Consider the following 22837-nt stretch of genomic DNA (forward strand, 5'->3'; position numbering starts at 1 on the left):
TCAAAACAGCTTCTTAAAAAAATTTTGCTCAAGATATTTATTCAAATAGATAAGATCTAACATTTCCTTATTTGGAAAAAAAAACCCTCTAAAAGTGAAAACTGAGCAGCAACCAGCAAACATCACCCCTCAAAGAACCAAGATGCTGCAAGCTCTTCTGCTCATGACTATTTTGCTGGTGTGCAGGGAGGATTATTTCAAGTCTTGCTGAGCTCAGGCAATCAGCAGCTGTACATGTAACATTTTTCCCCAGGTAACAAGTATTTATTTTTCTTGTCTGTAACATTTTCCCCCAGGTAACAAGTATTTATTTTTCTTGTCTGAAGATATTTTTTGATTGTTAGAGAAAAGCATCTCTCTTATTTTCATTTTTTTTTCCCCCATTTAGTTTTAACTATGAAAACTTCATTTGGGTTTTAGTCCTGTTGTATCTACTGGGGAACATGGACAATCTGCTAATTTTTCTCAATTTTTCTTTTTAGAACCCTTGGTAATCTTCATCAAAATCTTCCCCTATTTAAAGAATTTGCTGGATGGACTATGTTGACATCCATTTCAGTGACTCACATTTTCAAAATTTCTGCCACCTGTCACTGTAAAGATTCACGAGATGAGCTGCGTCAAAAATTTTAAAATCTTGTCTGTAGTTTTATTCCAGAGGTGGCAAACCATCACAATACAGCAAAACTTACATATAAATAACCATTTCCAGTAATGCTTCAAATGTGTTTCAATGTTCTAATGTTTCTCAAGTTCTAGATATTTAAATTTTTTTCATTTTTTAGCTTTGCTGTCTGAAATTAATTCTTTATCTACTTACTGGTATTGTCTAGAGATGAAGGTCTGATAGGTGGAATGAAAACAATATTTTAAGAATTCAGAACTGAAGTTCACAAGTCTCCTAATACTGCTGTCTTTCTACTGCACTCTTCCAGCATCTTCTCACAAACTGTTTCCTTCAAATCTGCTTTCCATATTTTTAGCAATTTTATTTTCATTTTACAATACACAGTAAGCTTAATTTTGTCAACTAGCAGTTTTCATTATAGTTCATGCCCAGCCTGTGTATACTCTACACTTGTCAAAAACATGGTGCTGTTAGTCTACTCCCATTAGCATAATACATAATTTCCAGTTCTAGTTTTTATACTCAAATAAGCCAAAAATTACAATATGATACATGTAGAAAGATGTATCCAAATGCATATTTATATGATGTTCATTCAAAAAATCTCAGTTGTGGGATCAAAATACTGGTTTTCAGATTTTTATTGTTTTTTTGGGAAATGCTCTGTAATGTTGTATTTGATACAACAATAAAAAGGCTTCTGAAATAGTTGAGTTGTTCAAAAGAGATTTGGAAAATTTAGGCAAAATTTTCACTTTACTTTGATAAAGGTGATATGCAATGCTATCTGTACATTCTAAAGAGTAGCAGTTTGTGACTCTATACAACAAAATGCTTTCCTTCAAGACAATAATTCCCAGCAAGCAGGGATTCTTCTGATTCTTGTCTGACTTTTGAAATTCCAGTTCAAAGGATCTTAAGATGAATTCAAAAGAGCCAAGATAAAAGAAGATACAGCTAATCTTACAGATACCAAGGTTTCCATACAAGATATAAAAGATACGCTAAAATCCAGAGACTGACTATACATGTAATAAAACTTAGACTACAGAAAGAAATACATAGCAATAAATATTTGGCAGTTCTCTAAAAATAAATCTCCACAACTTTCCAGAAGTATGTTTAATTACCTTTTAACTTATTTTGTTTTTTCCAAAGCACCTCTGGCTCTTGGTATGTGGAATTACCAGAATGTGGATCCAATTGAAATCACTCTCACTTTATGTTTTCTTCTAATTATTCTTTCATTTAAAAGTCTTAAAAGTGTATTCCCATTTTACTCATTATTTCCCAGTTCATTTTAATTAGATGTCATTGCCAGCTTCAGTGCAAAACTGCTTCTGTACAGTTCTGACCAACTCTCTATCTTGTGCAAATAAACTAAAGGAATAGTTAAAAAGCCCAGTGAAATTTGCCTACATGATGGTATTTGGAGGAGTTTGAAGTGGAAAGTGGATGACAACCGAAACAGTCAACATACATACCTAAACAATTCCATCAAATCATAATGAAACTAATATTTGAAAAGCTTTATTATTATGAAAATGAATGAAATCAAAAATATGAAATTTATTTTCTCCATTTGTTAATAAAATCGTGTTTTTGAAATGAAAAACTGAATCATGCATCTAAATGTACCTTGGTGAATTTATTTACTTAGACTGATTCTAATCGGGTTTTTAAAGAGACAGTGTGAGACAGTTTCCAATATTGCAGTGATGTTTTCTGTCAACTTAGGTGTTTATGAAAATGTATTTTTCAATTATAATGGGTCAAACCCTTAATTTTTTAAAAAAATCACAGTTCAAAGATATCCTATACAGTCATTGTTTCACAACTTAAAAAAAAACTCTACATGAATCCTCAGGGAGCAAAAGGAACAGCCAGTTAATGCTCTGAAGGAAAAACATCAAGCAATTCTAGAAGAAAGCACATATATTTATTCTACAGGATAACTGTGAACTACAGGTTTTGTTCTGCATTTTTTTACAGTAAAGACAACTACAAAGGGCATTCTCTGATGGCCTAAATCTTTAAAGCAAACACCAACCACTTAAACCCAGCACACTGCATCCTTCATTTGCAACCCTGAAGAACAGTACTTTGTGATGAACTCTTGTAAGTCAAGCATGATGCTAGAAAAAAAACCTAAAATCAAATACAATTTGCCGGACCTTGCAAAATTTACTGTCTTTATTTACTCTAGAAGAAATCAAATACTTTTTCTAAAAGAATGTCAATCACTGAACAGCATCAAGCCTGTTGGAGAACAATATAATCACCATGAAATACAAAGTACAACTGATCAACAAGCAACATTGACTGTCAGTATACAATGCAGAAACCCTTCAAATTGTTATTAACTTTTCAATCATTACTCTTCATTGCTAATAGTTACTGTAGCTACACTGTTTCCTGACAAATGAATTCCTAAATAGATGGGATCTCGTTAAACACTATTTTCTAGTCAGCATATGATCTCCATACAAAGGTACTAAAACTGCATGTGATCAGAATCATTTGTCAGTATAATTTGGTACATCTTATACAGAAAAGGTGCCTGAAAAAATTGTTGTCTACAGTGTGAATATATTGCATAAGGTTACACACTGCAAACTAGAACTAACAGGCACATTGTGCAAAAAGAAGCAAGACCTAGGGGTCAGTAGTAAATTATGATGCTTTTTTTTTTTCTTCCCTCTGGAACAATCCCTAGGGATTGAAAGCAGCTGCAGACTGGCTGAACCAACCAAGCTCTTTGGGCTGAAAAGGGGCTAGGGCACAGAGCACTTCTGCTGACTTGAACATTATTTATGATTTCTTCTTGCGGGAGTGCTCACCACTAACCAGATATTGCCTGCCTTTGAACCTGTTAAATGGCAGAACAAAATGAAGAGAAGAGAGCTTTATCCTCTCAAGATACCTCTCATATTTTTAATATACACCTGAACTTGATTACACACGGTGAAAACAAGCTCTGGCAAAAATGAAGAGTGTGTAGTCGGCTGTGCTACTGAAGAACAAAGAGTGCAGTCCTGGTCCCAAAACTTGTGAATATTAAAACATTCATACTGGTTTTGTTTTTGCTTTTCCCTCCCAGATGTCTCAGAAGTTTGTAATTTGTTTCTTTACAATTACCATAGCTATCTGATATCCAAATATACTTGATACAATGAATGAGATTTCAAGTTGAAATCCTATTATCCAGGAAGCTATTGATTAATAACTACTGGGAAAAGACATAGGAGACTTTTTGATCTGGATTACATGTTAAAGCATCCTAGCAGCTAACTAAAGGAGATTTTCACAGTCAAAGGAAAAAGGAATGTTGCATGACTTTTCTCTCTCAGTGCTCAGAATGAAGTTAAAATTTCAGGAAAGACAAAGAGATTATGTAAGAATAAGAAATAGAGAAGAATGCATAAGAAAACAGGAAAAAGTATTAAACCTTTAATATGTTCACTTATTTAAATCAGTTAGTTTTACAGTAATATCAACATTTATTCTTATTTTAAAAGAAAAGAATACACATATGCTGCTACTGACTGTGTAAACCCCTGTCACTGCAGCATCAACCAAATAACTTATTAGAACTACTCATTACAGTAAGTAGTGTCATAGCCTGACATGACAGAACCTCTACTGGCCTAATATTCTTCCCATATCCCACAGAGAAAGAAGTTTCAGTATATTTTTATCAGTCATTTAAAAGAAGTCTTATATTTAAAGAGAATTACCTATTAAAGACATTATTTTAAACAGTATACCTTTGAATTCCAGTTTCTATATTCTGAAGCACTAATAAGACATTTAAACAAATTTATTTACCTTAAGGTCTGAATTTACTGAATGCAAAGACTGCCCTAATATGTAGCAGACCCTGGCAGACTTCATTTAAGGAGAGAAGTTTAATCATGTTATAAATATGACAACGGTTTCAGATGATCTTACTAAGCACATTTAGTATTTAATAGGAAATTTTGTCAACAATGAAAGGGGATGCTATAGGCAACACATTATCCCAGATTTTATCAGAGCATTTCCATGGAGGATTAATAAGAAAAGGCACTAAATCTTATATTTACAGTGGCTAAATCCATTACTGATTTTAACCTGAATAACTCTGAAATAGCGGAGAAGTTCTGTACAAAAGCATAAAATGTCTTTTAGTAGTTCCTTGAAGAAAAACATCAGCACCTCTGTGAGCTGTATTTGCAGCCTCAGAGATCATTCTAGAAACAGGTTTGCTAACCCATTTTTCTTCTAGGACCTCCATTACTAATGCAGTGCAGCTTCTGGAATTAGAACAAATATTCATGAGGTGGCTTTCCAGTGATAAACAGGATGAAACTAAACATTGCTGCATATCAAGTTGACACTCATGATAGATAAAACAGAATATAGGATCATAGACTGCGGTGGGGGGGAAAGTCCATTTTATTTTTTCACAGGATAGCAGAGGACTGTTACTTGTTACATCAGTGCTGTAACTATCAGAGCCTGAGAAAGGAGACAAGTCTGAAATCATTGGATAAGATTCGGTATTTTCAGAAATATCATTGATAACAGAATTCAATATATACCATATATCTTATGCCTTCTGATTCACAATGAAAACACTAGAAAATTCCACTAGACTGTAAACAATACACAGGACTACACAGAGCATTAAACTGAAAATAGAACTACAAATTTAAAGCTGAGCAAATACAATTTCTAGAATGATACATAGAAAAGTAACTATTATAATAACAGAATTATACATCAAACTTCAAGTGGTTTTCCTTTCTAAAGGTCAGGAAAAGCAAAAGCAAAAAGAAATTTATTGGTTTTGTCAGATTTTATTTCAGTTTACAACAGTTAACACTTAACTTTAATATCCTAGGAATACTGCTAAAAAACCTGAAGGCAATATTTTCCTATTGCTCACAATATATCCCTCTGTAAAAAGGCCTCCCCAAAAATCTAAGTGTTCATCTGAATAAGAATGCTAAATTTGCCGGACAGCTCAGGATTCATTAAAACAGTGGAATCACTCTAGACAGAACATATTTTATTTTAATGCACAAATTGCATGAATTTTGTCTCTGATTTTCAAGCAGCACTACTGAATAAAATATCCCATGAAAGAAATACAGAGCGCTTCATTCCCTTCTCTGAGAGATAATTAGCAAATATTTTTCAAAAGTAAAAAAAATAGTAATTATAAAACAAATAGGAAACTCTAATATATGTTTGACATTTATTATAGCCTAATGTATTTGAATATATATCCTCTTTTTATTTTTATAGTTTTTTTAATGGCATATCAAATATTAGATATGTTATTAGTAAAACAAAAATAAAATGAGGATTGCTCTGAAATAATTAAATGTCAGGCAAATGATTACACATTAAATATTTGATGAATGCTCTCTAAAAATTAATTTCTAATAGTTTAAAAATGTTTGACAGATAATTAAGAGGATTAGTAATTGCTTTCAGATTTTTAAGGCCAGTAAAGAATACAATGCTTTTAACTTTTCTATTTTTTAGTTCATCCTGTGAAGTAGCCTTCACTTCCATTTGCTGTGTCTGGACGAGAACATGCATGATTTGAGTATAACTTATCCTTGTAAGTCATATACTGGATTTCAGATGATTCTGTTATTTATCCATTACCGTGAAAACTGCATACAGAATACAAAATAAGGACTGTATTACATTATCAAGATTATTCTCTGCCAGGTATTGCTAAATTTCATGTCAAATGAAATGGCAAGACCAAATGGCCTGTAGTCTGATAAATTTGGGAACAGTGCCAATAAACATCCATTTATACAAGATAGCTCTTGTCAGACAAACATGATATTATCATTATGAACCTTAGATTAATCACTGCATCACACAGGACTGATATAATACAGTTAGACTTCTGTCAGAAATTTCATTTATATGTGAGGCATTGGGAATTAAGTACCATATGAAATGAATTTCATTTATTAAAGAGATTAAAATCAGGCAATGATGATCGAAGAAATTATTTGTATATAGGAACTTTCACATGACAGAATGTCAATGAGGTTCTTCAGAGATCCAGTTTGACCTATGGATATTTAATAACTGAACCAGAGATCAAAAATTTAAAACATGAACATGCTGATTAAAGGCACAGTGTGGAAATCAGAAACATTCTGAAGGAATGGTAAGTGCTTGCAAGGACAGATCAGTTCCACACTGCCCCTTGGCTTACCTACAGATGAGCCTGGAGGTATCAGGAATAAAGAAACCAGGTTATGTTTGGAGAATGGATTTTAAAAAGAACTCAGAAAAACTCTTAAAAGTCAGGCTTTATCATTTTAATAACTTAATGCATGAGATGTATCTGATTTACAGTACAAGGTGCAAGAGCTGCTGTGCCAGGTCAGACACAGAGTCTGTCTAGAGCAACAGTTTCTCTGAACAGCAAATGCCTAGGGAAGAGGAGTGCAAATACTCTTCCCAGTATAATCTCTTGGCCACTGTAAGTTTGCCACTGAAAGACTCTGAGTAGCTTGATCTACCTCTAACAATAATAATTTGCTATTTAAACTAATAAAAACTTCCTTAGGGGAAAAAATTTAAATCAATGATGAGAACTAGCATAAGATCCTGGGTCTAGAACACTAGGCAGGCCAATTCAGACATGAAGAATTACACCTGTCAAGGCTATAAACATTTTAGAATTTGTTACTGGAGCTCAAACAGAATTTTGTGCCTTGCTCAATTCCCTACACCACATTATAAACATTTCACAACAGCTGGTCCTTCTTGTACACAAAAACTATGAATCCATTAGTGTGTCCCTGCAGTATTTCTACAACTCTGACTTGCTCTGTTTAGAACCACAGTAGTCTGAAATAACATCTTCTTTTTTTGTAACAGTTGTAATGATAGAAAACTGTACAGATACAATTCCTGACGACAGGCACTTAAGCCTGTAAATTAGGCTCTGTTTGTACACCTATTTGGTACTGAATTTTGTACCTTAGCCAGTAAACCTCTCCAGCATTGGAACTACCACTGAAGGAGAAAACTTCTACACTTTCAGGCTACCTGAATTAGATGTGCATTGTACCTGATTCAGACACAGCTATTCCAGCCTCTGGTGTTTAATTCCAAGATTGGTTATTGGAAAGAAAGCAGAAAGTTAAGGAAAATAACCAACTTCTTTATACCCAGCTTGACTTCACTGTGCCTCATGTCTTTATCTGTTACACTTTGAAATCTTTAAAAATATTGGCACTAAAAGTTTCTATGACAAAATACATGATTGTAAAGCCCTTTGGTAAGACACACATACACTACTGCTCTTAACATAGCTACTTCTGTTGGAAAAATTTAAGAAGAAAAAGAATATTACATTGAACGGTAAGAGTTTTAATAACAACCCACCACATGCTCTAATCACTGAAATCTTTGGTGTACTCATAAGTCTTCATATGTAAGAGCCTTAATTGCTCAGCGAAATGTTGCTAGCGTATTACTCATTTTATGATTATTGATGGCTGTTTATGCACAGTTGCTGCCTTGGCAGACTATATATCATATTTGATTAGTATCTTTATTGTGCTAACTGTATATAAATAAAAATATTCCTCAAAGACACATGCTGTGACATAATTATTTCAATAAAGTATATTCACATTAGTTTAAATGGCAAGTTTCTGATGAACAGAGAACACATATTCCCTCCATATCTTGAAAACTCCTTTTGTAGACAATAGGTATCAGAACCAGAATCAACAAAATACCTTATATTTTTATTGTAAATAAAATTATATAATTTAGCTTTGTTTGTTGAATGGATCCTGAAAGAGGACAAATGGAAGTATGTTGGAAAAAGTTACTCGGGGTGTTTTGCTACTGATTTCAGTATGACTAGGCCTTCACTCTACTATGCCCATTACTGATTCATTTATGTGTGTCAGTGAAGGAGTCCTTAAGTATACTGTAGTATCTATTTGTATAAAATAATAACAATAGTAATAAAAATTATATTGCCCCCCAATAGTTAGATCATACTTACATGCACAAAAAGACAAATCCGAATTTACACTCATGTAATGTGTGCATATGACATATACTGATCACTGGAAGAATTTAGTATGTTCTGTCTCTTCATAGCCATTGCAAGACTCAAGACAGACACAAGAAGGTTATGTGATCCTTGCTTGAGAACACAGTTCCCTCTCATTCATTGCTATATGTCATGGTATAGGGGTGATACTCCCAAATTTACCACTCCCCACTGAGGGTCTCCAAACCATGCACTTCTTGCTTGTTTCTCACCCTCCCACATCCTCCCCCTGTGCTGGAGAGGAGAATTGGAGGCACAGAAGGTGAAGATCATGGGTTGAGATAAGAACAATTTACTGGAAACAGCAGTAAGAGAAGAAAACAAACAGTAACAGCAACAACACTAATGACACAGGGTGGAAGAAAGAGGGGAACAATTCACATGTGATTGTTGGAACTGAGGTTACCAGACTAGTCTGCTGCACCTACTTGGCCAGAAGGATCCCTCTCCCTCCGGAAGGCACAGCCTCCCCCCTGCCCCCAGCAATGATGTGAGTTGGTACAGAATAACCTCCAGGTCCCCTCTTAGCTACTGAAAAAATTAACCCAGTCTTGGATGGAACCAGGACACTGATCTTCACACCTCCTCCTTCTTATCTGGTCATAAATTTGTTCTGTTATTAAAAGTCACACTTCTTGTTCTCGCTTTCCCCATCACCACCAGCTTGGTTTGTAAGTGCACTTTGCCTCATCTTCCACACTCTTCCAAGGTACTGATTTATAAGGATTTTTAAAATTCTACTGGGTAAGATTCCATAATTTCACACATCACATTTTCATGCCTCAAGTTTCTCTGTAAGAACACTTGGAAGTGTGTACTGTTAGTACTGATCTTGACTACAGCTTTTCCTGAAAAAGGATGATACTTACATTTTCATATTAAAAGAGTAGTATTCCCACGTAAGAATTCAAATTCTCTTGGGAGTTTGCTTAGAATAACAAGTACATTTCACATGAACCTATATAGTGACAATATTTTACTAACATTTTTTATGAATAGCATGTAAAGCTTACAAGTATTCATTTTCATTTACCTCTCTCTTTCCCAGTTTCTTCCTCACTTTCTGAATCATGATGCCAAATCATCATTGCTTTCAGTGAAGGTGAACACCTCCCTATTCAAGCCATTTCTTCAGTGTAAAAGCAGAGAGATTTGTCTGCTTCATGGAAGCTTCCCAGCAGATCCTACTGTGTAAGTCTCTAAATAAGCCAAAGACTGCCCACCCAAAGACCACAATCCTAAATCTCACTGTTTACCATCAGCACTTTCCTCTGAATCTGAGCTCAATCACCACAATGAAATTTGCCATTCATGGAAATGGTTGTCACCAATTCTTGAGCAGCAAAGTAGAGTCTTGGTTGGGCTCAAAAGCTGTCTCTAAGTGCAGCTTATGAACCTCATGGGTAGCCTGAACAATGCCACTATCCCAGATAATGGCTGAAAATTAAAAGGGGAGACTTCTGCCAGTATCCACTAGTAAGTCACAACCACTACATTTGCCTGGACAGACAGCCCACAACAGATCTCAGCCAGAACCTCCCTGTCCCTTCCTTCCTGCCCCAACCTCGAATCAGACAGGAGCTGTACATATCCAGTTTCACTGTGGGGCTCTGCACAGTCAAAGATTAACCTAACAGAGAACACAAGTCCCTCTCCTCCACTTCCCTCTCTGTGCTTTCCAGTACTGTGCATCTGATCCCTCAGAGATGAAATCTACTGCTTTATCCACAAGTAATAAGCATTATAGCACATAATGCTATAAAAAACACATCCATATTACAATACACAAAACACATTCATATTACACATATTTCAAATGGGTTTAGAACTTTACTCTGCGACAGTTTTGTGGTTTCCATAGATACAGGAATCTGCTTTCTAATTGATTTAATCTAATTTATTTAATTAATGAAAAGTAAAACTAAAGATACAGGAGCTGTTCTCACTGACATACGCAGTGAGTTGGATGAATACTTCTTTGACAGATATCTCACAAAATATGCACTGCTGAAATAAGCATGAAATTTTTCTTGATTTCTTTAACAATAGTTTTGACTCTAAATAAGCACTAGTATTTTCAATAGCTTATTCTTTTTTCTTGTATTACCATTAAAAAACTAACATTATTTTTAATAAATGAAGAGTTTCAGTTTTTTTTCCTAAGAAATCTAATGAAAAAAAGGTCAGCGTTAATTAGTGTTATAGTGAAAACACGGAGACTCCAAGTTCAGGTTTGATGTTATTTTTACAATACAGCAGATGCCAGCATCTACTAGAAAAGGACGGGCTCTTAAATATGTTATTTTATGAAATATAATGACATAAACTTATAAGAGCATAATTTTAAAATATTTATTGTAGCTTTCAGAAGCATCTTGCCGAAAAGAATGTAATTTATCCTGATTTCTCTACGTTTCAGAAATTTGATTCTATCAACTATAACATCTATACTCCATTCATAATTACTTAGACTGAATAAAGGAATCTTTTCACATTCTTTTCAGAGGTATAAAGGAATCTTTTCACATTCTTTTCAGAGGTATATAACTAAGTTACATATTTATTACAACTAACAACAGACACAAGAACCTAAAACCCTCAGAAGATCCTAATTCACAGGTTCAAAATACAGAAGAGTCTACTGATATATTTGCCAGTGCAAGAAGGTATCTCACATATGCATTAAAACTTTTACAGGAAGTATCTCCTCTGTGTTCATGTGGAGAAATAATTCTGGAAAGAGAAAGACCCTTATTTTTCAAGAGATGTTAAAAAGACACTGCTAACTCTATCTCTAGACTTCAGTTGATATCACCAAATATAAATACCACACACAGCACAGAATTAAGAATGGTTATGAAATATTCTTTCAGCAGATACACTGGCATATTCCTTGAAACTGGTGATTTAGGGACTTCCCAAGCTGCAAACATGAAGGTTACTGTCAAGTAGTACACGTTGCATAAAACACAACAATTATCAGCTTTATCTTAACACAGTGAAAGTAACAGGACTTTGCTCTTCCATTACTATTATTCCTTCTGTTCCCCCCTTCAATTCAGGAACTTCACATGACTTTCAAAGCAAAATCTTCCCAGAAGCTCAAAAATGCTGCATCTATTCCCATGCTGGACTGTCTTGCGAAAAATATCAATTCCAAGACTGAAAAGACTACTAGTATAAATTATTCACTTACCTGTTTTTCAGCTTGTCCATATTCTGATCCTTGGGGTGACAAGAAGTGACAAATATGACCATTGTTTTTTGCCTTCTCTCGCAGAGCCATAGCAGTTCGTACTGTAGCATTTCTAGCATGAACAAACACCATCACCTTTAGACAGAAAGAAATAGGGCCAATGAGAAATTAAAAAAAAAAAGGTTTAATCAAATAATACAAACACTTTAATTACAAAATATTCCCTATGGGAATGACAAAAACTAGTTAATACATGGCATACTAATGAAAACCAATGCCACTTAAGGGCAATTAAGGGATGATCCTGCCTACATTGTATTTAATATTTTCAAAGAGCTTCCAAGAAGGTTGTATTTTTTTTTAATTCTTAAGTCTTTAAAAATAGGGAACAATTGTTGGCCATAAATAGCTCATCTTCACAAAGTACTGAGATTAATATTGATGTAATGAGTTGTGTTATTTGACACATCCTAAATTATCTGGAAACAAATAGTGGGCTGATAAACATTCTGCTGCTACAACTTGGATATGTGAGAAAAGAACAACCAATCAAACAGAAGAGAACTACTGTGCAATAGTAAAAAAAACAAACAGTTAAAAGCCCACAAAAGTATTACAACTGTTAACAGCAGGACCACTAATACAATATTCAAAAGCCATGAAAACACTAATCAAAATGTTTTAGAGAAATGTTTTTACATTTTTTTCATGCTGTTGAGAATGTCAAGAGATCTCAAAAAGGAGTTGGAGTCTTACCTTAAACCAACTAAAAAATTCATTTCTCATTACTGCCTGCTGTAATAAGTGTTTAGAAACAATCCTATGGGATTTAGAAACTTTGATAGTCAGAGGCACTCAGTATACATGCTTCAGGAACTGGAATGGGACAGATGGATTGGGACCTCATTGCATTTTATGCTCTGAGTTTCCTTTCTCTTCTGCCTATTATACCAAATAAATTTTGATAAATTCATCAAAAAGCACGTTTCTGCTTTTAATTAGCAGAGGCTTGGTTCACGCTTGATAAAACTTCAGCTATGATTTCCAAAGCTTCTGCCTACATATATAACAATATCTGACACCATAGCAATCATTCATTCAGAAAGACCTAAGACCTTAGTATGCAGACAAAAACTAAGAAACAAGCAATGTGTAACTGTCCTCTACACAGAAGCCTTTCTACAGCTCTTATAGACACCTAATTTTCAGATGCGCAGCACTTTTCTTTGATATTTATCTTCCACTGTTTTAAAAGTAATAATACATACTTGAAGTCATTGACTTTTATGTATTAAATGATCACATATCAACACCTTAAAAAATTTAGTGATTGCAAAACTGTTGACCAAAGAAAAAAAGAACTTCTCAGACAGACAACAATCTCTGTAGATCTTGTTACATCTTGAAATCTCTGTACAGCACCACATGTTTTTAAAGAACCAGCCCTAGCTAAAAATTGACATATAACACCTCGTTGAATGTTTTTTCCCCAATGAAGTCAGTAAACATTTATCAAATATACTGTAAGACAGCAATATAGTCTTAGAAGGGTTAATTTAGCCTGTCCTAACTGTGTCAGAGAATATTATATTTCAGTGGCAAAATCTCTGTGCATTACATTATGCAAATAAGTTAGGAAAAGTAATTTAGGATAGAGAGAAGTGGTTCCACAGTTACAAGCTGTGTAATTAGATCTGTACTTTGCAGTTCAAAGCCAGCTCTGGTGTATATAGCCCTAGTGCTGAAAGCGTCTGCTGCTGCTCTCCTGAAACCAAAGCTTTTAAATAATAAAAAACACACAAGAAAGGAGAAAGCAAATGTCTCTAGCTGGGTTACCTCAGAATTTTCACAAAGTATAAAACAAATCAAACCTTTTTCACTGGAAACTTTGTTTAAAATTCACAGCAGAAACTGCTTGCATCCCCAGAGTTGCATATTCCAGGTTTTAATCTTTATGAAACATGTTAGTGCATCACCAAAGCACAGGCAACTGTGCTATTATTACTAAAAATGTATAATCAGATACTTGAAATACCTTGAAATACATTTATTCTGCCTTGGACAGCAAAGATGCTTGGATTAACTTTTGATACTGGAAAATACATATCTCAAACTGATATTCTCTATGATAACCTTAAAGTGATGCATCATTTTTCTGGGGAAACATGCTGACTCTTCCAGATATCTTTCCATCTTCTTATTAAAAGTGCTGGTCACTTGAATGCTTGAGTTCAGCAGTTCTCTTACTGAACACCTCTCCTTGATGAGAGAAGGCCTAGGTTTTGCCACCCACTTTGCATCATACCTTTTAAAGAAACTAAGATGAAAAAATGAATTTATTTAATTCAATGTTGATATCAATTATGTGGTAAAGAAACAAGCATCTGTATTTTAGCCTCAAGATACTGTTTGGCTTCACACAGCTAAATCCTTATAACATGTTCTATTACGTGGTTCTTGATCTGGGTATTAGTTTTACTGAAAATGAACAGTTAGGGATATTGACCAACAGATTAATCTGTCCAAACATTTTACTCCCTAAGGTCAGCTGAAAACTCCTCCAAGTGTTTTACAAAATTCAATTCCTAATAAGGTTTCAACACTTCCCCAAGGACAGCTAAAGGCACCTATTATGTTGAAAAAACTTCATCCACATCATTAAATGGAACGACCTCATAGACTAAGTAAAACTCACTAACATGTAGCCTAGTTCTAAAGAGTAACAAACCTGTTTTCCTCTTGTGCTGTCAGCTCTCCCTAACTGCCAAGATACAGTTCAAAATTTCAGCGCCCAACATTTACAGAATGAGAAGTACATTACATCCAAAGTATATATGAAAAAAACACAAACAGCTCACTAATGCCTCTTGGTCAAAAATGATGCTAAATCAGGGTATCTAAGATTACCAGATCTAACTGATAGCATAGCAGTCCATAAATGTGATTTCCCATCCTCTCATCAAATCCAGTAATTCATGAAGAACTATCCAGAACTAGTAACTAAAAGAACAGCAATAAAATTAAAAAAAAACAAAACCCAACATAAGTTGACCTATACTAAAGCTTAGTTTTAGAAAAAAAGTTTAACATAGAAATCTTATTTTTGCTTTAGTAGATTTTTGTATTTTGCATATTAAAGTCTTTCCGCATATTAAACAACACCATGGGAATGGAAAAAGCTGAACAAGCTGTCACTTACTAAGGCAACAAGAGAATTTGAATTTACTTTCTAATTATTTCAATTAATGTTAGTACATCTTGTATTTAAAAGAAATATTGATATAATTTGCATGTGTACTAAGATCTTTTACTACAGAAAACTGAAGGATTACTAAGCTGCCTACAAACCAGTGCTAATGAGACATTTTTTATATCCTTCTTTTTCTACAAAAAAATTCTTCACAATTTAAAAGCAGACTGCATTTACTCATCACATAATATTAACTAATGTGGATTGGAATACACGAATTTTCATTCAAGGTTGAGAAATCAAAAATGCCCAAAATTTTTTAGCAACGGTGACCATTAAAATATCTGTACATTCAAGATAAATATTTAGGAAACTGCTGAAGAACAGAGCTACACAATACCATACAATATTTTAACAGAAAATATTAGCTAATAACAAATTAATATATATTTCATCAGCTAATTAAAACAGTAAGGTGATATATTTTGAACTCTTGAAAGATTACCATTAATCACTCCCTAAATTTCTATTTATTCACTCAAATAAATTACTTATGATTGTCCCTGTTTAAACAAAACCTGGGATTTTCTAAAACACTCTATATGATCTCATAAAAAAAATCTGTTTAACATCACTATTTATCTTTTCTATTTCAATATACTGGGTTTTAAGGGGTAATAACTCCATTGTGCAGATATTTCTACTGTTTCAGTAGTGTGCACTTGCTCATTTATTTATTTGCAATAATACTACTTTTTAAAGACATGTGCCCTGTAATTTCTATTTCTGTATTTCTTTTAATGTGGAAATGTATATTTACTCAAAATGTGACTACCCTAGTGAATGTTTTATTGTACAGTCCCATCTAAGTTCTTTATTGCTTATGATTCACAGAATCTTTCAAGTTGGAAGAGAACTACAAGGATTATCTAAGTCCTGCTCCTGGCCCTGCACTGGACAACCCCAAGAATCCCACCATGTGCCTGAGAGCATTGTCCAAATTCTTCTTGAACTCTGTCAGGCTGGTGCAGTGACCACTTTCCTGGGGAGCCTGTTCCAGGGCCCAACCACTCCTTGGGTGAAAAATCTAATATTCAGCCTAAACATCCCCCAACTCATCTTCATGCCATTCATGAAACTATGTAAAGGGTTCTGGTATTATATTGGACGTTTTTTATTTTCTTCCTATTGGCCCTTCCTTCATTTTGCCTTGTGTGTTCAAAATCTAGCCATAAAAAAATGTTCTACTACATAAAGTTTTAAATACTATCATATTTCTTATTCCTATTTTTCACTTCTCTTACAATAAGGGCAGGACTAAGGATAAGTATTTGTTATGATCTTTCTCATTTGTCTCAGGGACCCTGGGATTCCTAGGCATATCTTATCAGCAAGACCAAGGCAAAGAGGCCATTGAATAGCTCAGTGTTACAAATGTTTTATGTCACAAGGTTTTCTGCCCCATTCAGTAAAGAACCATCATTTTCCTTAGCTGCACTCCTGCTGCTGCTGCTGCACTTGTGGAAGGCCTTCTTACACACCTTGCCAGATTCACCTTCAGAGTTTGGCTTTCCTAATCCTGCTTCTGCATGCTTGGCTCTATATTACTCCTGGGTCTTCTGTCCCTGCTTTACCCTCCTGTCTGCTTCCTTATCGTGATTGTTGGGAGTTTCTCATCCACACTTGTCTTGTGCCACTTTGCTTGATTTCCAGTACATCAGGATGGACTGTTCTTGAGATTGGAAGATCTGATTCCTGAAAATCCCCTAGCTCATCCAGGCCACCTGTCATAGGATTCTTCCAAGATTTCTGAAAAGGACAAAGTGTTCTCGTGCACTTTTTACCTTGTTCTCTCCAGTAGAACCTTGAACTTCACCATCTCATTGTCACTAGAGCCAAAACATTTCCCAGCATTCAGATCCACAACCTGTCTTTCCCTTTTTGTAAGTACAAGGTACAGCATAGCATCAGCCTTCATCAGCTCCTCAATCATCTGCGTTGGGAAATTACCATCAATGCACTCCAGAAAGTTACTGGATTGCCTTTGCTCTGCTGTGTTGTCTCTCCAGCAGCTATTGTGGTGGTAAAGCCTCCCAGGCAGACCAGGGACTACAAATATGAGGCTTCTCAGTTGTCTGAAGAAGGCCTCATTTACTTTATCCCTGATCAGTGTCTGTAGCAAAAATCTCACAGCATTTCCTATGTCTATATACTGGCAAAACCTCCTCCTAAACTCTCAGCTGGCTCATCATCCATCCCTAGGCAGAGCTACAGTTATCCCTGCTGTGCTCTCACACACAAGCAAGTTTCTTGCTGCCCTAACTTTGACCTTGCTCCAGATTCTGTTTCCACCTATTGCAGCACTCAGTCACATGAGGCATCACATCTCTGATCTCAATACCATCTTAGCTCAGCAATTAGGGATGCAGATCCCTAATTTCTCCCTTTTGTTCCATATGCTGCATGTAGCAGTACACAGGTATTTCAGAGAGGCACTCAGCTATGCCCATGTAAAATGTGACATTGTCTCCTCTGCCACTATGTAAAACTAAAAGATACAGGGGTTTGGTGTCATTTCCATTCAAGGCTATGGATAAAACAGTTATGGATTTCAATAGACACTGAGCCTCCAGCATTAAAACAGGAGACTCCCATGACATTAAACCTTTACGCTGAAGGATAGCCAGTGTTCACACAGCAACACTTATGGAAGGATGCTTCAAGTGAAAAGTACTTGCCCACATGAAACTTCATGACTCGGCCTTTATACAACAGTTATATACATTTTCCATTAAAGAAAACCTGTTTCAGAACACTATAATAGGATCTGTGCTATCTTCCATTTGTAGCGTTAGCCAAATATATTACAAGTTGCAGAGGAAAAACGAATAGAGTGAAAATTAAAGCAGAGGGCGAATTTAAAATAAGACAAACAAACAATACTTTACTGACTTCTACAGGTAGTAAAAATTATTCTGAATTTTAATTGGCAGGATAGAAATAGAAATAGCAATAACTATTCTTGTATAGAAAATTAAGCAAGAATAGCTAGTCTATTACTATGCAAATATATGTCATTAGGCAGTTAACAATTGCATTTTTGCAGATGCCAATGGACTTGAATGACAATTATGATTCAAAATTATAAGCAGCTTTCCACTGTATCTTTTTTTAGAAAACCAAGATCATGCAATAATTTTTTTCAAGCATTTCCCTTTGTCCTGTTTAGACAGTAACTATTTTGACTTCGTATAGTAAAATATGTTTCTGTGTTATATTTTCAATAAATATCACTCTAGATTGAGTTGTCATATTCACCATGTCTCTTCTTATGTTTTCAAATCTATTTATACTTACATTTATAACATTCATAATACACAAAAATGACCAGGAGTCAGTAGTGATAAGCAGATTCTATTCAGCTTTAACAAAGGAAAGGAACACAGAAGATACTGGAGAAATCTTTTTACCTATTCCTGTTACTTATACTTAAGAAAAAATTAAGAAAGTTTCCATGTCATCTCTAGCTTCTGGTTTCAGTAACACAAACCTACTAAAAATTTAAAAGAACAGTTATGATTTCTAATGTATTTTTTATCAGTAGCGATTTAATAACAGAACTTTATCCAGATTTTTTCACCTAATCAACACACTTTTTGTATCATTGGAAAAATAAAGAACTGGCTTCAAGGGCAAGCAGTGTTTTTAATATGAAACTAAATAAGTTATGAAGAACTTTTATAATGCATTTATTGTTAATGGTAGTAAACTGTGCTAGAACAAATAGAATCTCCCTCCTAAACCCACGTGCTACATACCTATTCCTTCTCAAAATATTCTAGCCTAACTAAGAATATCATAAATACCTCATGATTAAAAGGCATGCAACTACCCAAATGTAACATATTCTGAAATCATATTGAAATCAGCTTTTCAATAGCCACAAAGAAACACCACAGAATGACATAAATGAGAAACTACATAGTCTGGAAAACAATTAGAAATATAAAGTCTAAAGGAATTTCCTGCTTCATCTTAGTGAAAATTTATTTTCCATCCTCATGGATTTCTCAAAATACCTTATTTTCTACAGCAACCTATGTTTCTGTGTATTTCTAATTGAAACCCACCAATGACATTACTGCTGGATTCTCAGGTGATACCTGCTACAAGTCTGTGACAGACATAAGGTCTTGGTGGACAATAGCTACCTTGGTAATAATTTACAGTTGTTTTGACAAAAATCAGGTAGTTTATTTATATAGTTGATACTATCATGATAAATTAACCACAGATCCATTTCTTTCAGTGCTACAGGGCAAGAATTTTCAAAGGCTTTGAACCACTGGCAATGCTTAACATATCTTTTGGAGTATCATTTAACCTTGTCATTGAATTCTTACTGAAAAATAACGTGGAGCTGACAGGAATCCACTGACTTAACTTCCCACAATCTTCTAGACTGCTAAAGGTCTGCAGTGCCATATCTGAAAAACAGCTTTTAACACAGAGCTACTAAAACTCATCACATATGGCTGCAAGACTGGTCAAGCTGCCTTTGCCATAATTGCAAGCAGTAAATCTGCAACTTAACACTTAGGTCATCCACAAGAGGCCAACTAGCTCAGGATGTAACTATCATGTAACTTCACTTAAATAAAATTTTAGGTGATAGAGAAGTTGACCATATGGAATTAAATTTGATTTTTTTATTTTCCTTTAATGATCCAGTGCAAATTCATAAAGAATAAATAGTAGCACTTGCTACCTTAAACAGCTGTAATTACCAATGCTAACAACACTGTGTAGCTGTGCAAGACTGCAGACATAAACTGAACACCTCATGTACTCATAATTAATGAGAAGATATTAAATTGGTGTTTCTGGTCTACATTCATCTGGTCTAAATTCATTGTGAACACCTGAGTACACATATACAGAAAAACTACTATATAAATACAAGCATACATGCAAAAATTAGCATACTGCATAGAAACATTGCACACAAACATTTAGAAGGCTTCCTAATTGAAGAATTATGGGGTTTTATACACATAACTTGTTATAGCATCCATTCCCAGCAATTTCCTCGGTTGTTCATAAAGACAGCTGACAAGGTATATGTCGAAAGTCAAATTAATTTGACCAGAAAATAAAGAGGAAAATAGTACATACATATCATTTGACAATAATATGAAACATCTGGTATAAAACACTTTTTGAAGTGCACAGAATATCAATATACTGTTTTCAATTAAAGTAAGAAACAGAATTTCATTTATACAGGCGTAATATTATATTAACTATTGTATCCTTAAAGTTGAAAAGGCAGTTATTGTGGAAATGAAGACCACTAACAAATGATGTAGAGGCAGAACATAAACATAGTGCACCATCACTAAATTACTTTATGATTTTTTTAAAGAAATCACACATAAAAATGGGCCCTAATTGTGCAAAAACTGCAAAAGAAAATGATCCAAAACCTCAATTCTTCATTTAATCAGTGACAGAGAAATAACATTTAAAATCATCAGTCATAATTCAGTTGTCTGCCAGGTCACTTTACCTTCTGTATTTGTCTATTTTTACTCATATATGCATGCACATACAAATGTAGAAGCAATATATACACATATATATATGCAAATAAGCTACACCAGATAATGAAAGAGAAACAATCTGTACAGATACAGAGGTACAAAAACTCAGGCTGAAATGAACTCCTTAAGCTCTAAAATAAAAATCTAGAAAAAAACCCCAATCTAGATGAAGAATACATGTTAATAAATTCTGTAACTTCTCAGACTTATTTGTCCAAAGCTTGCTACAAACACTATTTCACCCAGGAAAAAAAAAAACTAGGACAAGCTTAATTCTCAAGGTACTAGGTCCCAGAGAGACCTCTGAAGAAAATACTGTTTTATTAAATCTTATCTCAAGACATGGCTATAAAAGCATTGTCAACAGCTCCAGTAACTAAGCTTATTAAACTTTTATCTTCACACGGCTTCTGCAGCCAAATAACAGCTGGAAAACTGATAATAAAGAAATTTAATCCATCATTTTTACAGATGAAATTAATACCTGTCAAATTCGCTGCTGACAATTTAATATAATAGATTTAAATTAACTACTCTGTTTCTTTTTTACTTTAAGATAGCTCAGAAAAACAAGATGACACTTCTTAGTAATGCAAAGTTCAAGTCAATTATTGTACATAGAGAACAATTACAGACAAAGTGAATGCTTTATGTGCAATATGCATCACAGAGCCAGTTCTGACTACAAGTTTGAGTACAGTTTTTTTCTGATCTGAGACAACAAAAATCCTGATTTGAAAGAGTAAAGCATTAAAAATCTGTGCAAGTGACTCATGGAAATTATTCCAAAATTTTAAAAAATGTATTGCACCTCAAAATTATTTCTAATTAACTAAATGTGGACCAGTAGTGTAAGACAACATTTTAATAAAGAACATAAATTCTAATTAATATAGCAATCTTGATCTCTATAAAACAGCATAGTAACTACCCAAAGCATAGATCAATTAAAAATGTTACAACTTTACGTGGCTCTATTCTACACATTCATTTAATTTTAAAATATAGAAGGTAAAGGCTTGTGACAGGTAAATCAGATGCAGTTGAGACAATACTGCAAAAGCAGAAGAGAACACAATCCAACCAAACCTAAAAAACTAGCTCAAATAAGAAGAGTAAAAACTCAGAAACTAACAATGTACTTGAAAAAACACTTTCTTCAATGGGTTAAAAACACTGAACTGAAATAAGCACCAAATGGGCAGTTAGAAATCACCACTCACAGTGCATCAACAAGAACAGATGGTTTGTATAAAGCTGTTAATTGTTACTTTTCATCCACATTTTTCATCCCAGTAGTGAGATTTCTAGCATGTTAATTCAAAAAAGGGTTGTTGTATATCTGCTGGTTTGCAGTTACTAGTTTCGTTGAGTTGTTAATTTTGTACAATTACTACTACTGCATTCACCTTGTGATGTTGTGTTGAGGCTTTCAATACCATACAGCATTTCAAAAATCCAAGTTTGTTGCAACAGACAGCCTGGCATCCTTGGCTGCTAGAAAAGCTGTTCTTAGCATAGTGAAACCACCTCTTGTAAAGCCATGATGTCTCCTCAGTACTTATGTACTGATACCTTGAACCATAAACAGCAAGGGCAATGAGAACCATAGAAAGGTGTCAGAACTTCCACTGAACAGCAAGTTTTTGCTGTGAACTGAGAACACCAAGCTCAGAGAGAAAATTAACTTCCAAGGAATTACAGAACAAGCTGAGCCAGAAGGGACCCTCATGGATTGTCAAGTCCAGCTCCTAGAGTTTCCCTGAGTACCAGAGCTCTAGTGAAAGAAAAGATACTGTTGTGTCAGACTTACACAGAAAACTCTCAAAAGCAATGGGAAAACAGGAATCGTCTTAAAAAGGAGAAGAGCTTTCAGAAGATAAGAGAATGTCCAAGGCACTCCAAGTTAAAAACTGTCATAAACAGACGAAATGGCAAAGGAGCAAAGTGCATTGGATATGGAACCAGGACTGAAACTTCGATACCTGTGACTGAAGATGAGTAACAGAGTCTTGAAAGTCAGCAAAAAAAGCCATACAGGAAAATAAGGTGCAGAGAGAAAATATAAGACCTACTGAAATTCTGCTGAAACAACACCAAGGGCAAAGAAAACACAGGATTT

The 22837-nt window shown here is 34.5% G+C and overlaps 1 protein-coding gene across 1 annotated transcript in view; it reads right to left on the bottom strand.

Moving 5' to 3' along the window:
• Positions 1 to 22837, bottom strand: part of ASCC3 (activating signal cointegrator 1 complex subunit 3) — a 253573-nt gene that overhangs the window by 116179 nt on the left and 114557 nt on the right. Inside the window, exon 14 of the mRNA XM_058835623.1 lies at positions 11923 to 12057. Within this exon, the coding sequence (XP_058691606.1) occupies positions 11923 to 12057 (135 nt within the window). The remainder of the gene's footprint in view (positions 1 to 11922; positions 12058 to 22837) is intronic.

Source organism: Poecile atricapillus, chromosome 3, assembly GCF_030490865.1.
Source record: "Poecile atricapillus isolate bPoeAtr1 chromosome 3, bPoeAtr1.hap1, whole genome shotgun sequence".
In the NCBI taxonomy this organism is placed as follows: domain Eukaryota; kingdom Metazoa; phylum Chordata; class Aves; order Passeriformes; family Paridae; genus Poecile; species Poecile atricapillus.